Here is a 17,188-nt window from a genome sequence, read left to right as displayed (position 1 = left end):
TCCCCGTGGGTCCCATGGATCCCCCTTGGCCCAAGAAACACACAGGCTTTGCAGCCAGAAGACCCGGGTTCAAATCCCATTTCCGTCCCTCCTGAGGAATGTGAGCCTGGATAACGCCTGGCTCCTTCCTCTGGGACTCGGAGGCCCAGGATCCACAGTCAGGGTTTCCGGGAAGCAGCCAGCACAGTGGTGGCACCTGGGAGGAGCTTAAGAGACGGGGGCTCCTTCGCACCATTTGGGGGGCCCTGTGCTCTGAGCTCCCGGGGGAAGGGTCCTGCCTGTTCTCTCCCCGTTGGATTCCTGGCACCTGGTCCAGGGCCTGGCACACACTGGACCCCCCAACCCTGGTCCTCGCTGAGTGAATCGTGAATGATGGGTGCTTACATTGTCTCCCCCCTGGCTAAGCGGATGGGCCCCCTGCCACCACATTTCACCCACATCTGTGACGGGCTTGTTGATCTAAACCAGCGAACTTTTCCAGTGAAGGGTCAGATAATGAGTGTTTCTGTCTTTGTGGCAGTTACTCAAGATCGTGGTTCTGGAGCTAAAGTAGCCAGAGACAGTATGTACCTGGTGGGCGTGGTTGTGTGCCAATAAAACTTTATCTGCAAAGCCAGGAGTCAGGCTGGCCCTGACCCCCCAGGCCCTATTCTGCTGGTGATGAAACCGTGACTCCTAGACCCCCAGTCACACCCTGGGCTGGGGGGCAGGAAGCCTCTGGGACTCTCCCATCGGGGCTCCGCTGGGGTGGATGGTGGACAAGCTCCCGGGGAAGAAGAGCAGGCAGGCACCCCCTGCACAGTGTTACGCTAACCAGGGAAATGTTTCATACCAGCGCTGCAGGAGCAGGAGAAATATGTTCTCGCTCACCCTTTTCTTTCAGTCTTTCTGGTTATATTAAGGAGAGAGTCTCGGTTGGAGTTCATGTGTCTTTAACACCAATCTCCCTTTTCTCCCAAAGTGAACAGACTCAGGGCCTTAGGCAGGCAGCGAATCAGGTGAAAATTTAATGATGTTGTTTTGCTTTCATTGACTTTCTTTTTATGGTTACCTCCTATTTATGGCAAGTGGCTCAGCTCCCCATAGCCATAGTGATGTTACACTTCCTTTAAAAATAATCATAGTGCTGTAAATGTGTACAGTATGCCAATTATCCCCCAATAAAGCTGTAAAAAATGCATGAATATATTTACACCAACAAAAGCAAGTTGGTTTAAAGAAAAATCGTAAGGAAATACCAGTACAGGCAGTAGTTACAAATGGAGAGAGGTGACTCACATGCCCGAGGGTGGGAAGATTTGCCTAGAGGAATGCAGCAGGTCACACCAGACAGCTCGGTGGTTCCCAGACTCTGGGTCTTTCCCTGCACTACTCCCAGAAAACAGCAAAGCCTGTCTGAAGGGTACAATGGGGGACTTTCTGGGAAGAAAATGTTGGAAGTTTCTAGAACTATCTGGAATGCTGTTGTCTTGGGGCAGGAACAGCCTGCAGCCAGTCCCCATCCTCCCCATGTCTCAGTTCTGTCTCAGAGTGACCCCGGCCAGTGGTGCATGAATCCCACCTGGCCTGTGGAGTCAAGGAGGGGGCAGAGCCTGGGAATGCATCCAGAGCATCTTTGCAGAACTCAAGTCCCCTTCCTCCCCCAGTGCGCTAGCAGATGTTTGGCAGTTGGATTTCTCCCTGACCTCGGGAGGTGCGTGGAGGACATGGAAAGTCCAGCCCCTGACCCCAGAATGGGACTGGCCCAAGGGGCTGGCCGGGGAGGAGGGGATGTACTGGGTGTGGAGGAGGACACTGCCTTCCTTCTCCCTGACCCTGGGAGTGAGGACCCAGCTGGCTGCCCCACAGATGAGGGCAGAGCACGCCTATCGCCCCAGAGCAGCACTGGGGCCTCTGAAAGGTCAGGTGAGCCTGTCAGGTTAGAAGGAGAATTCGATGGGCAGGCAGGACCCCTGGGCCCTCTCTGGCCTACTCCTTCCGGCCTCAGGACCTTTGTACCAGCTGCTGCCTCTGCCTGGCTCTGCCCCTGGCTCCCTGGATGGCTGACTCCTTCCTCCTTTCAGATCTCGACCGAATGTCACCACCTCCGAGAAGCCTTCGGTGACCACCCTCGAAAGAGCCCTCCCAGGCCACTCATTCTCACATCCTCCATTTTATGTCTGTCACCATCTCAAAAGTTTATGTCACTTATTTCTGTGTTTAGGGCTTGTCTCCACCGCAGCTCCCCCTGCACCCAGCTCATAGTAGCTCCTCAGTAAGTGTTTGCACAGCAGGTGCTCAACGTGTGGAACAAGTGCATTTCATCCACTTGCTGTCTGTGGCTGGGGCAGGATGCCCGACACAGTCCCGACCCGCCAGGCTCACTCTGGGGAGGGCGACAAGCAAGCACGTGCTTGGCAGGCCTCTGGACAGTTGGACGAATTGTGCCCATTTCACAGATATGGGACACTGAGGCTCAGGGTGGGTGAAGCCTCCAAGCCCAGGGGCCTGTGGTCAGCGTGACCTCAGCAGGGTCTTACCCAGTGGAGATCCAGGGTCCGTCCAGGCGTGGGGGCAGTAGTGCGGTGACGGGCGCTCTGTTGGGCAGGAGCTGCTGGCAGTGTGGTCCCCAGCGCAGGCGGCTACCCCCTGCCATCCCGGCTGCCTCTGCAGAGTGGGCTGCAAAGCAGACGGACCCGGGTCAGCGATCCCAGCACACCCTGGTTCTTCACCTGCCCGGCCAGTAACGGGCTCCCCAGATCGGGGCGCCTCGAGTCAGCCTCGGGACTCATCTGCCTTCTGCGCGCCTGCCTGCCGTGGCCGAGTGCCGCCGGGCCCTGCACCCGGGACGGGAGGCAGCCTGGACTCAGAGGAGCCGGACGGTGGGACTTGCACCCCCTCCCAGCAGGAGCCCAGGCTCTGCTTGACCTCTGCCCCTGGAGCAGCCAGACCTGCACCCGCCGCTCGTGGCCACTCCCTTCATGGTCCCCCCCTGGTGCCAGGCCCGGGTGTCGTCCATCCCCACGAGTGGGACCTGGCCGGCGCCGGCTCACCGTGGTGCTCGCTCGGGAAGCGTGTGGTGGGGTCAGGCAGAGGCGTGAGGCCAGCAGCGGGGCCGGGGAGGGCTCGGAGGCCTCGGGGAGGAGGCTGTGAGCGGTGGGGCAGGCCCGGGGTCCCCGCCCCCTCCAGATGGGCTCGTCTCGTGGAGACAAGCCAGGCCTGGCCGTGGGATCTTCACTTCTAGGAGCGGCTCAGAGGTGAGACCACCAGGGCCTTCAGCTGCTAAAGAGCAGCGGTTCCCCTAGAAACTGTCATCCGCGCTCAGCGAGTCGGGCTTGACGCAGCCCAGATGGCGGGACGTATGGGAAGCTCGGTGAACACGGGCAGCATCCAAATGTTACGGCAACAGGCTGCGCCCAGGGGCGGCCGCCTCGACCCGCCGGCCCCGCTCCTGCAGCAGGCCTTCCCAGGGCGCTTCTTCCCACCACGCCTGTGGCTGACGTGGGTCGGGGGGCACGGGGGCCTGGCGGAGATGGCGGGCAGCTGGAGAGGCCGGCTGGGCCGGGCCAGGAGGCCCAGGAGGGCGTGTGGGCTGAGTGAGGAGTGAACGAATGATGCCCCCTGCCGCCCACCCCCCAGCACACAGTCACGTGGTCCCGTCCGGGTCAGGAAGGGCAGTTCGGCCAGGGAGGCTGGGGTCCCCGCCCTGCCCCTTGGAAGCCGTCTGATGGGGCCCGTGGCCCCCAAACTCTCTGCCCGCCTCGGCCTCTCACAGTGGATTCCTCACTTTCCTGGAGGTCTGGGGTCTCACCGGGAGACTCTCGGGGTCCCCAGGGACCAGCTGCGAAAACTGGAGTGACACCGACGGGGACCACGATGCGGCATCAGTGGCTCCTGTTCACTCAGGACCGGCTCCGTGCATTTTTATTATATTATCTGAGATTTGTATACGTTAGCTCACCGTTGCAGTGACCCCAGGAGATGGTGTTAGCATCCGCTGCCTCTGATGGGTAGAGCCACGGGCTGGGCGAGCCGGGCTTAGCTGGCCTGGGGCCCAGGCTGCCCCAGGTGACAGAGCCGGGCTTCGAGCCAGGCCATCGGCTCTGGCCCGACGGCTTAGCCATGGCTCCTTTTGCATTGCAGGCAGGGGAAGGGGCTGAATGAAGGAATGAGTAAAAATCCTGTGTAGCACTGGGTCCCTGTATATTCCTGCTGTATCCTACACCTGATTTATAGGCTTTAAACAGCCAAATAAGAGAGATGAAAATAAACAACCAATGTACCAGGGCTGTGGTGTCCCCACGGACATTGGGCACTTGGGCTGCCCCAAGGGCTCTCAGGGCCATTCTGCAGTGAGACCACGCCAAGGGGAGGCTTGAAAGAGTGGTTCTGTGTTAACTCGGGCTCATCTAGCCTTTTGGGGACCAGAGCCAGGATGTTGGGGTGGACAAGTGGGCATCCACGTTGGGCCAAACGCCCAGCATGGCCCCGTCGGGAATCCTGAGCTGGGACATACATGCATCCGCGCCCACGGCTCCCGCCTTCTTGTGCTCCTGAAATAAACGTCACCCAGACCGTCTGGGTCCCCTGGATCCAATTCTGCGGGTTAATTTGAACATCACTGGTTGTCAGTGAAGCTTGACAATAAAACAGTGTCGATTTGGGGAATGGATGGGAGCAAAGGGAAGAAAAAGGTCAAAAGGGGGTGTGTGTTATTTGCCTGGTAGGAAAATCAAGCTTATGTCTCAGAGCAAAACCGTGAACAGGCCCCGAATATGACATTGGCGCTGTTTCCACAAAGCTTGGTTTCTTGAGGAAATGTTTTCTGTTCAAAAGGAAACGAGCCTTTCCCCCCGGTACTCCCTCTGAAGGCACCTCGAAGAGATGTCGCCTTCACGACGTTAGCTTTTGACACGAATCCTGAGATAGTATGTTCCCGCTAAGTGTGTTTTAGTTTGTCTTGCTTTTCTGCGAGAAATTGGGATTTAATTAAGTCAGGAGACAAAGAGATACGGTGAAATCTCACCATATTCAGAACATGTACATGCAAAACACAAAACACAACTGGAGCCCTTCTTTGTAAAAACCCGAGCGGAGCGTGACACTGCCTCTCGGCTGAAGCTTCAACTTCAAGGTTGCAAAAATGAAGCCAACCGATTAGAAATGAACACATGAAATGTTTCCAGTCCCAGCTTTGGAGGTACCTTACAGATTTTCTTTCCTTTCTCTCCCTCTTTTCTCCCCTAGAAAAGTCGGAGCTCAGGGAGCCACAGCTGAAAGCAGATGATGCCGTGGGCCGGCTTGCACAACTTTTCCTGGGGACCTGATAGACTGAGTTTAATGCGTGGGCCAAATTGATTTTTATCAACCATGGATTTTTAATTAACAGTGGTGTCCACTTACCGCCATCCATTATTTACTGTTTACCCACTAATTAAAAATTATGCTGCTTTGGCACTCATAAGAGCAGGACATTTGAAATTAGATCGCATCGTTCAAATTACCTGCAGAATTAAATCCAGAGCGTCGAATTGCTCAGACCAGGCTACTGGGGTTTAAAATATGATCTGCTCCAGCCTGTTGTATGATCATGAGTTAGAATGCCAGGAGCAGGCTACATGGCAAACATCGTGTGGAACCTGCCTGGGGTCTTAGGGGGGAGGGAGACCTTGGAGTCTGTCTTGAGCGGAGGTTGTCTCACCCAGGAATCCCAGGGAAGGCAGCCTGTCAGTGCACTGATGGAGTGCCTCCAGGTGCCGGCCATACCTATGGACCAGCAGGTGTCATCTGCACAACTGTCCATGGTCCAGGTTCAGTCAATGCCCCCATTTTGCAGATGAAGAAACTGAGGTTCAGAGGGTGGAGAGACTTGGCCACCCTACCCCAGGCAGATGCTTCTTATCCAATTAACAAATAAAATATGGTAAAATACACCTAACATAAAAGTCACCATTTTAACCATCTTAAAGCATACAATTAAAATTCGGTGGCATTTAAGATGTTCACCAGGCTATGCACACATCAGCTCTGTCTAGTTCCAGAATTTTTCATCACCCCAAAAGGAAACTCCATACCCATTAGCAGTCACTCTCTACGCCTCTCTCCTCTCAAACCCTAGCAGCCAGTAATCTGCTTTCTGTCTCTATGGATTTGCCTATCCTGGATATTTTGTATAAGTGGAATAAAAAATATCTGCCCTTTTCTTATCTACTTCCCTTTTCTTATCTACTTTTCTTATCTGCTGTTCACAACACTTCTATTAGATGGACGTGATTATCTTCATTTTCCAGGTGAAAAATGGAGCCTTGGGAGAAGATTTACACCCAGGTCCACCATCCGTGTTTTCTTCAAAGAACATGAAAAGCGTAGGTCTGAATCAATGGCAGTGGGGTGGGAGGGGTGGAGAAAGGACATGGGGTTTGTAGCCAGAGCAGATGGAGAAATAATCAGGTCTTCAGATACCTTTCTTTTAGGGGCAAAAAGCAAAAGAAAAGCACTGTTTTTTGGGGGTTTTCCCCCCCCTATCCTAATTGGCTTGTTCTGAGGTTCTGGGAGGTGTGCCAGGTGATTTTAGGTGCAGTGGTGAGCGTTTCTTATTCCAGTGGTTATGCATCGATTTTAGAGGGTGTTAAAAAGCAGCTGCAGTTACCGTAGCAAAATTGTGCTCTCACAGCCCACATTGCCAAGGACAAGACTGAGTTTTAAAAGGGGCTTGGTCTGAACTGGATTTTTAAAAATTAAGTAATACTTTAAGTAAATAATATTTAATAAGTAACTATTTAATAAGTAAATGTGGTCAATAGCCTGAGGGGGGTGCACAGAACGAAGAGGGAGAGACAGAGGTTAACTCCTCACTTCCCCTCATGGCTGTGCGTTCTGGAGCCACCACCACAAAGGACAGCAAACTGGGGGACCGAAAACAGCAGGACATTATTCTCTCACAGTCTGGAGACCAGAAGTCTGAAATCAAGGGGTGGGCAGGGCCGCGTTCTGTCCTGAGACCCTGGGGGAGGGTCCTTCCTGCCTCTTCCAGGTTCTGGGGGCTCCAAGCATCCTTGGCTTATAGCTGCATCCCTTCAATCTCTGCCTCTGTTGTCACAGGGCCATCTTTCTTCTCTGTGTGTCTGCAGCTCTGTATCCAAACCTCCCTCTCTTTCCCTTATACAGATACCAGTCACTGGATTCAGGTCCACCCTGATCCAATATGACTGCATCTACATCTGTTAAAGACCTTATTTCCAAATACGGTCACATTCACAGGTACCAGGGGTTAGGATTTGAACATATCTTTTTGGGGACGCAATTCAATTCACAACCAGTACCAAGGGCCACCCAGGTCTCCCAGCACCCTAACCTTTGTCCGTCTACTCCTCCCCCACATGAACCTTGCATGGCTGTCACATGCCTTTGTAAAGCGGCACATGATGGCTGGAGTTCCTGTTCTCTCGGAGAGGCTGGCATTAATCAAATAGTCCCACTATGGATTATAATTTCAAAGAATCGTGTAAGTGTCTCAAAGGAAATTTACACAATGGCCAAAAACTTCCTAACACACTTGGAGTAACATTCCATGCTTTTCCTTATGCTCTCCAGGGCCCTTCAACATCGGTTGTCTTCCTGTCTTTCCAGGGCCATACATCAGATCCCCCCATAATTCTCTATTGTGTGTTCCTAGGGATGAATAGCAAACTCTTTCCTGCCTCAGGGCCGTTGCAGTGCTGTTCCTCGGCCAGAGCACCTCTCCCTCTGCTTTGAGCTGGGTGCTTCCCACTCACTGGGGTCTCAGCATAATCGGTGTTTCCTGGCAGGCTGACATCAAACATTCCCTTCTGCTATTTTCCCCTTCCCATCTCGCCTGTGCGGCACTCATCACCTCTCTCACTTACCTGCTTGCTGTTTTTTATTTACTTTTATTTTTTGACTTTTCAAGTTGATATCATTTCAGACCTACAGAAATTTTGCCAAAGCAGTAGAAAGAGCTCTAGTATACCTGGTTTCCCCAAAGGTTAACATCTTGCAAAGATATATAGTACAATGATCAAAACCAGGAAATTAACACTGATCCCATGTTAGAATTAGTCTACAAATCCTATGCAGATTTCACCAGTTGTCCCAGTAACGTCTCCTTGCTGGTCCAGGATCCAATCCAGAATCACACATCACACTTAGTTGTCACGTCTCTTTAGCATCCTTCAATCAGAGATGCTTCTTTGGTTTATGTCTTGCACAACCTTGACACTTTTGAAGAGTACTGGCCAATTATTTTGAAGTGTGTTCTTCGGTTTGGGGGTTTCCGATGTTTATTCATGATTAAATTCAGCTTGGGCAGTTTTGGCAGGAACCCCAAGGAAGCAATGTTTTGCCCCTCTCAGTCATTGCTTCAGGAGGTACCGAGATGTCAATTTGTCCCAACGCTGGTGATGTTAACTTCGACCACTTGCTTAAGGAGGTGTCTGCCAGGTTTCTCCACTGTTAAATTACTCCTTTCCTCTTTGTAATTAATAATTATCTTATGGGGATATACTTAGAGCTCATGCAAATATCTTGTTTTCCATTATACTCCCCCCACTAATTTTAGCATCTATTGACGAACATTGACGATTCTTACTTACAACAGTTATTACTGTGGTGTTTTCCAAATGGTCATTTTCTAGTTCCATCATTCTTTCTGGATTTATTTATTTTTTATTGTTTTATCTATAACTTTCTCGATTTATTGATTGGAATTTTGCTGTAAGGAAGCACTGTCCCTTCTCCCTGTTTATCTCTTTATTCAATTATTATTTGTCTTAGTATGAACTCAGGGATATTTATTTTATAGCCTACAATCCATTGCTGTCATTATTTACTTTGTGGCTCAAATTGTCCCTGATTTGGCCATTGGGAGCTCCATCGACTTAGCTCCTGGGTCCTTTTTACGTGCACTTGTCATTTTGGTTTTTTTTTTTTTTTTTTTTTTTTGAGCATGTCCTCATTTTCTGGCACTAGAAGATCTTCCAAGCTCATTTTGTACTTTTCCTGACCCAGCCCTGGAATCAGCCATTTCTCCAAGGAGTCCTGGTTCCTTTCATTGGAGAATAGTATTTAGAAACCAAGATGTAGGTGCTGGGTGCTCACTGCTACTGAGGTGTCACCCGAGGTGCCTCAACTTCTTCCTTCCTTCCGCTCTTCCTTCTTTCCTTCCTTCCCTCTTTTCTTTCTCTCTCTCTCTTCCTTCCTTCCTTCATTTCCCCTTTTCTTCTTCCTTTCCTTTCTTTCCTTTTCCTTTCTTTCCTTTCCTTTCCTTTCCTTTCCTTTCCACGAGGACAGGCCCTTATCTCTCTTGCTCCCTGCTGATTCCCAGCCCCTAGCACAGTGCCCAATGGATGCTAAATAAATATTTGTTGTGTCAATACATGGAGAGCACTTAGAACAGCGCCTTCACATAGTAGACACTCAGTAAGTGCTAGTTGTGATTGCTACTTTTAGTTGAATGGATGAATGAATGACTTGTGCTCCATAAGACCAATGCACATGAATTCCTTGTTGACATTTCTCCCACCCCCTTGAGGTTTCTCCTCCTAAAAATTGGCTGGTGATTTCCATCATGTGTGTGGCTATTAGGGTCAGGCTTGAAATGGAAGTGGAGAAAGAGAAGGCTTGTAGCTGTTGGGATCACTAAGAATCTGGCTGAGGGTGAAAGGGTAGTCAGTAAGGGAGTTCCCAGCAGGCTGGGGACCCTGATTGATCCAAGCAGGTAGAGAGGAAAGAGAAGTAGGCAAAGGGAGATTTAAGTCTGAGCATCAAGTCCTGCCGAGAGTTTTGAGGATGGGCCGGATCTGGCATAAGAACCTGATGCTGGGTCCTTGGCCTTATAGCCTTTTTGACCCTTGGGACCTGCCCCAGCCAAACCAGGACCCTGATATGGTTCTACACCCCCAAGGAAGGCTCCATCTAGCTCCACGGCACTGTTCAATAAACAGAGACTGTGGGTCACACATTAACAAGGCTAAAAAATAGCAGGTGAAATTAATTTTAACGATATTTTTATCCAGCCCCCAATAGTATATGTAATACATTCAACATGTATAAATTCAACATGTAATAGATACGAAAACTAGTAATGAGATATTTTATATGCCTTTTCAAATACAAGTCTTCGAAATCGGGCATATATTTACACTCACAGCACAACTCAATTTAGATGGGTCACATTTCAGGGCCTCAGGGGCCATATGTGGCTGGCGGCTGCTGTATTGGAAGCATAGCTCCAGCTCAAGAATGGGATGTGTGTGTGTCAAATTTCGCTGCATCAGAGGTTTCTGAAGCCCACAGGTGTTTTTTTCAGGAGACAAGGGGAGACCCAGTGAGTGGGACTCTGGCCTCCCGCCTTCTGCTTTAGCCCCCGCAGCCTCCGCCATTTGCTCTGGTTTATGTACTGGGGGGCTAATTAGGATCTGCTTTGAAAAAAGGGTTCTCTTGCTTAAAAAAAAAAAAAAGTCTGAAACCCTCTGGTTTGTTTCAAAATCCTTAGCTTGAGGTATTCACCTAGAATGTTTGTACTTGGAAGCTTATGCACATTTAAATAAAAATCCCCACCCAAAAAAATAACCTCTCTTGATTAGAGGCGGCCGCCTTTTACAAATCAAGATGGGCTGGCGTGCAACAGCGCACAGAGAATGTTTCGCCAACAAGCTTCAGAAACCGGCTGTTGAAATGGCAGCTGTCACTGTGTTGCTACAGCAAAAGATGTGCTTTCCAACGAAGCCATTGCACAAAAGGCACGCAGAGTCTCCGTTTAAACTCCCTGGAGAGGGTTACAGATTGGCACGCTATGACAGTACCAGCAAATCACAGAAATATGAAGACAAACTTTGAATTCTAAGGAGCCTAAGCGTCCCCTCTGGTGTGGATGGCTGGCCTTCACATTCCTCATATGTCCCTCATTTGGCCATAATTGAATCTCATTATCCATCTAATCTGAGAGTCTTTGCCTTCAAGGCTGGGGCGTGGGCCTGAGGCAGGATGGACTTTGCATTCTTGGGAAACTCAGAAATGGTGTGCTCTAGAAAAAAGTGCACACCACTTCCCAGCCCTGCAGCATCCCAGGGCTGTGACATGTGCCCTCTTTTGCTTGGTGAGCTCAGAGTTTAAAGTTGCCCTGAGGAATTCTGGAGGGACCATGTGCCCGGAAAAACAGATTCGGAGCCGTTGAGGCGCAGGAGGGCCTCAGACTCGGATGTCAGTGTGTTGAAAGGCTACTGAAGGGACATAGCTTGGTTTGTCACTGTTTCCCCCGTTCTGGGTTAAAAGTCCCAGCTTGGGCTGGACCAGGGGGGGTCGGTGGAAAAGGTGGACCTAATTGGTCCCACTTGGAGAAGGGGACTGTTTTATGTTTGTGTTTCCAAAATTGAAAACATTTTGTCAAGGGGAGTGGCTGACCGCGTAGCTATCTCCCCGCGGCCTGTGTTGAGCATTTCCTGCTAATGGAAGTGGAAACGCACAGCTCACGGGATGGGAAAGGAATGGGGGATTTGGAAGACAAAAAGTCTAGCCCACCAGGCCTGGCTCATAAGCCAGTTTTTGTTTGTTTGTTTGTTTGTTTAGGATTGTTCCAGTACAAAAACCGTTCACATCAAAACTCCCTCAGCCCCATGATAATGCTAATTATTCCTCACTCTGGCTGGGGCTTCCACCCAGATGAAAACTGGAAAATTCCAGCCAAAGCCCAGCTGTTTCCAAATAGCCGAGGCATCAGGGTGATTGATGGAAGTGTTTCCCTTTTCACCCAGATGTTCTGGTGTCTTGGAGACAAGGCCTCCTTCGCTCAGCTTTAGTGCCTGTGTTCCCAGATCTGCATGTTGGCCCCTTAGATGTTCCTAATTTATACCAAATTTGGTCAGTGCTCTCCATGGATACCAACGTTCAGCCCTGTGCTTCGAGGGGTGCGGCGAGGGGGAGTTGGGGTCTGGAGAGATAAGAGTGTGAGATCTCTCCGGGCTTCTGAACCTGGCTGGGTCTCGCGGAACATTCTGGTGCCTGCCCTGAGGGATGTAGTTACAAGTCAGTGTTTGCTAAACAGAACGTGTGTCTAGAAGTCTCCCGTTGGACTGAATCCTTCTTCGCTCTCTTGGCAGAAGACTGAAGCTCCCATTGTTCTACAGAGCAGGAATTTGGCAGAGGTAATCCCAAGGTTTTGACACATTCAAGAAGAACAAGACGTTTGTGTAATCGCGGTGAAGACTCCCGGAAAAGGGCGCAGGAGTAGGGATCCTGGGGCGCCAGCTTGAGGAGCTTAACTCTTCATGGGGCCTTAGGAACTGGTTCTCCACCACGTCTTCCCCGGAGGGGCCAAGAGCCTTCTTGTCTCACAGAAGTATTCAGGCTTCGAAGAGAGCAGGAATGGAGTCTGTCGGTCTCCATTGAGTGCCTTTGGGTCTGAGAGCTGCGCAGAGATGTGTGTGTGTGGGGGGGGGGGGGGGGGAGGGGCGGGGGTCCGGGGAGCAGCCCCAGCGCTGGGGGAAGTGCATCACTTACGGGGCTGTTCTCGGGAGTTTCCACAAGGGGGCCCTCTTGAGCTTTGGCTGGGGCGGTTGGGCGGCCCCGGGTGAAACCCGGCACCACCTCCTCCAGACCCGGCCTCCAGCCGAGGGCCTCCGGGCTCCCTCCGTTCACCTTGGCTTTGGCGAAGAGGGAGCCCCTGGAAGGCCAGCGCCGGGGCGCATGCTTCCTTCCACGTGGGCGGTCTTGGGTTCCGCTTGCACAGAGGACGTATTTGGAGACCGAAGGGCGAGGGTCACGGGCTCACCTAGCCTCGCCTCCTTTCCTTCTTCTTTCGAAGAAGTTTGCAACGCAGAACAAACACTCCGGTTGGAACCACAAGAAAGGGCATCTGGGAAGCTTCATCGACAGTGAAACCAACCATCTTGGCTCCTTGGGGCCTTTCCCCAAACACGCATGCAGGGGGGCCTTTGGGTCAGCCATGACAGAAGGCACGGAGGTTTGAAATGCGAGGAAATTATTGTAATTTAACAAGTCATTTTTTCTTACACTGTGTTGAGATTAAGTTCGTGGTCTCTTCCATACATTCGAAATAAGGAATTTCCCTAGAGTGCGATTTTGAGGGAAAACCTACATCATGTTTCGAAAAACCCGTTTTGTTGGGAGTTACCGGATTTTATTTTAAAAGCAATGGTAATATTTAATTACGGCATTATTTTACTGTCTAGAAAATTAATGTGCTTTTGGAGTTTCGGGAGAAAGGTCGGCTGTAAGTCCGAACCCTATTTTTAAATTACCATACAAATAGAATTCCCAAAGACGCAAATATTGGCTTAAGTGTCGCAGACAAGGTACAGGAAAATGCGCCGGCTTCCTAAACGGTAAATAAACAGGCTTGTAATTCTTGCCCTCCCTTGCGACCCTGGATGGCTGCGTTCTTATCCTGGGGAGAAAGCACGCCGCTCACCGAGGGGACGGCAGCAGTGCTAATTGGATGAGCACAGTGGATTAGTCATCGGGCATCTTGTCACCATCCTAATAATAAGGCGCACATTTCTGTGAAGCTCTAGAGTCTGCAAAGCCCACGATTACTTATCCACTGGGTCCTCACATCGAGCCTTTGGGGTTGGTATTGAGATTGTCCCCCCATTTTACGGACGAGCAAACAGAGGCTCCGAAAAGGAGTCTCTCAGAGTGTCTATCTTCCATCGCGCACATCGGTCGGTGGAAAGGCCCAAACTGCAAACCAGCCCTGTTACCTGGAAACTCCACTCTCCTTCCAAAGGCACACACAGCCCCTGGTCTCTGCACGACAGAGCACCTACCGTGTGCCTGACCACGGGGGTGGCAAAGATGCTTCTACAAGGGCTCAGGGCCTGATGCTCTGAGCCAGGGCAACCCCGAGGGCTCGGTGTGAGGACCCAGTGGATTAGTGGAGGTGTTCTGGTCCGGCTTGCTGAAGGGAGGGACATGGAGGGGGCCGCCAGGAGGAGCCTTGCCGCCCTCGGGCTCCTTGAGAGTCATAGGAACTAGGAGCTGCTTTACAGGTGGAGAGAGCCGTAATGGGCGCTCGGGCAGAGGCTGAGGAGGCAGCAGGGAGGTGTGAACCAGCAGCCGGGCTGAGCCAGAGGTCATTAGCGGCAGGAGCTGCAGGGGAGGCCTGCTCGCACCAACGGGGGAGCTGGGAGTGTGCTTCAAGCAGAGGGAGCGCCGCGGTGCGGTGCGGGGGCGGAGAGCAGGTGGACGTTTTGAAAGGCAGTGCTTTCCCAGGGGCCCCGTGCTTACCTGGGTGGCACTGCCGGTGATTGCAGGCGTAGGTGATGGACAGTTTACATCTGAATAGTTACATGTCTGTTTCGACTCAGCTGGATAACTGACACATCCAGCCTGGGATTTTGTTAGCATGAGGCTAAAACATACAAGGATAGGTTATCTTTAAAAATAAGTGAAAACGAGTTCGTTGATTTGGAGAGAAACGTTGACCCAATTATAGGACAGTAGCAATCAGATGTGGCCAAATTGCTGTTGGTGGCACACAATGACGGGTGGCTGGGGACCAAGGCGCTAAGGCCCTGCTGGCTTGTGTTAAGGATGACCTAGTGGATGTCGCGGAGGGGAAGGTGGGGCTTAAGGTGACCCGTGGGAGACCACCTCAAATCCCAGGTGTGGAGGCGAGGCTGGGGAAGTGGGGTGCTGAGCAGTAGGTACTGGAGATGGGAAAGCCAGCCTGGGGCTGCTGAGACGTGGGGTGAAGGCAGGGAGGGAGGTGTCGTGGCTATGCGGGTTCTCAGCCAGGAAACTGGGGGGGCTGGTGGTGCTATTCCTGAGATGGAGACCTGGGGAGAGTTGCGTTTTGGGGGTGTGCGATTTGAGGAGCTGACAGGCCATCCAGGAAGAGCCAGTCATGAGGAGCTGGCTGGGGCCACACATCTGTCTACAAGGCACACGCACGGCGAGGACAGAGGGTAAAGTCAGCCAGAGGCAGAATCCCAAGGAAAGCAGCCCCACGGGAAGGGCCAGGCAGGGGCCAAGGAGGACCACCCCGGGAGATGCAGAAGTGCCAGGGGGCAGGTTGTACATAAGTAGGGTGGCAGATACAACACAAGATGCCCACTTAAATTTGATATCCAGATACACAATGAAAAATGTTTTAGTATCAGTGTCTCAACGATTGCACAGATGAGATAGGGGTTTGGAGAAGAGAGACAAGACCAAAGCGATAGATTGTGTTTTATGGCTTAATTATTATTTTTATATAAGTTCTTTCATGCCATACAGAGGGCAAAAAAAAGAATCAGAAGATACAGAAAAGCATGAAGGTGATATAAAAGCTCACGCCCATTGCCTCATGCAAAGTGCCTTGCCATTAACCTGCTGGTACATGTTACCCTCTGGATTCTAGAGTCTGGGTTGTCAAGAGAGCCCGAGCACAGGGACCCTGGTCCCCTTTGAACCTCCATCTCCACAACAATATCTGACCCATGGCAGGCACACAATAAATTTTTGCTGAATGAATGAATAAATCTTTCTAGACTTCTTTTCTTTTCACACACACATACCTGCATTTATTCAATTTTTTTAAACAAAAATGGGACTGTCCTATGTATATTATAGGAAATCTATGTTTTTAACTTAATAATGGATTTTGGAAATCTTTGAGGAAGGTTGGCCTTTTAGGACTGGAGGGACTAAGACATATTCACGGTCTTTGAAGGAAGAACCCGAGGAAATGATGAAGTGGCACAAACAGGAGATGTAATAACCAGGGAAAGCAGGTGCTCTAATCAAGAAGAGTCCAATAAAAACAGGCTAATCTCTTCAAACAAAAGCAATATGTGGCTTGCAGTGGAATTTTCAAAATGTATAAAAAAGTTGTGAAATGAAAAGCAAAAGTTGCTTTTTACCCTGAAGCCCTGGTTGCTCCCTCCGAAGTGAATCATTTTAAGTTTCTTGTGCATCCTCCCAGAAAATGCATTCATGCCGAACTCTGCATATGTTTTGTATATGTTTTTTATTTGGCTATTAAAATTTTTTTATGAATGCAATCTTTCTATACACATCGTTCTGCATTTTGCTTTTTACACTTAAATTATCACGGATATCTTTCCATCTTAGACTTATCCCTTTGTGGAAAAGACAAAATAGTATTCCATTATACAGATGAATCTTGATTTAGTTAACCAATCCTCTGTAGATGGTCATTTAGATTGTGGTCAATTTTTAAACATACAACAATATGTTGGACATCCTTTTAATGTAGCTTGGTATAAGTTTTGTGGGTGTCATACAAAGAAATTGTATGTGCATTTAACATCTTGATGGATTTGACCTAATTGCCCTCCAAAAATGCTGTTTCAATTTACCGTCCACCAATGGTATAGGAAAGTATCTATGTCCTTACACATTTGACCACACTGGATATTATCAAACTTTTCACTTTTTGCAAATCTAACATATGAACAATGGAAGAGAAATTACAAGCTGATGAAAGTTTGTGGCCAAACACACATTTTTGTGTGTGATTGTGAAATACCTATAAATAAAGAGGCACAAGTTATTAAGCAGATACTCCACTTGGATTCATACCCTTTTGCTCATTTTCACTGCCACCACTCTGGGTAAAGCCATCATTTCTCACCTGAAAGACTGACCTTGGTCCCTCTCTGTTTCTCCAGAATCCACTCTGCCCCCTGTAATCCATTCTCCATGGAGCAGCAAGTGTGATCTTTAGAAAATGTAAACTGGCATCCTGATTCTGCAGTGTGAGTCTGAATATTCTGAGGGACACCCTCCCTATGCACAACTAGATTTGATGTAAAGCATAATTTTCCAGAAAGTAGGGAAGCCTCTGAGTTCCCTGGTCCCCAAAATGAGCTGAAGTGGGATCTGTGGAGACTCTCCTGAGAGCAAAAGTCAGTGTCAGCATTGAGGCTGTGGGGAACCAGGATTTAGGGGGTTGCTAGTGCCCCTTGACTCCTGGGAGAAGCAAATATGAATGTTCTCTTGAGAAAAGCATGAACATTTTAGGTTCCAAAGTTTTCCATGAGTTTCCAATTAAAGATCACCAAATACACAAGTAAACAACCCACTATGGAGTAAGAGTTCGCAGAAATAAAAAGCTTACATCCCAAGAGCATCAGATATTGCAGTTACTATCACAAAATAAAGAAAAGTATGTATGAAATGTTTAATGAAATAAAATATGGAATTTAAAAAAAATGAACAACAG

The 17,188-nt window shown here is 49.9% G+C and overlaps 1 protein-coding gene across 1 annotated transcript in view; it reads right to left on the bottom strand.

Moving 5' to 3' along the window:
* Positions 1-17,188, bottom strand: part of APCDD1L (APC down-regulated 1 like) — a 49,610-nt gene that overhangs the window by 5,973 nt on the left and 26,449 nt on the right. The window contains exon 2 of the mRNA XM_068566069.1: positions 2,520-2,658. Coding sequence (XP_068422170.1) covers positions 2,520-2,658 — 139 coding nt within the window. The remainder of the gene's footprint in view (positions 1-2,519; positions 2,659-17,188) is intronic.

Source organism: Eschrichtius robustus, chromosome 16 (assembly GCF_028021215.1).
Source record: "Eschrichtius robustus isolate mEscRob2 chromosome 16, mEscRob2.pri, whole genome shotgun sequence".
Lineage (NCBI taxonomy): Eukaryota > Metazoa > Chordata > Mammalia > Artiodactyla > Eschrichtiidae > Eschrichtius > Eschrichtius robustus.
Note: the sequence above shows the minus strand (reverse complement) of the source record. Positions and strands in the feature narration are given on the sequence as shown.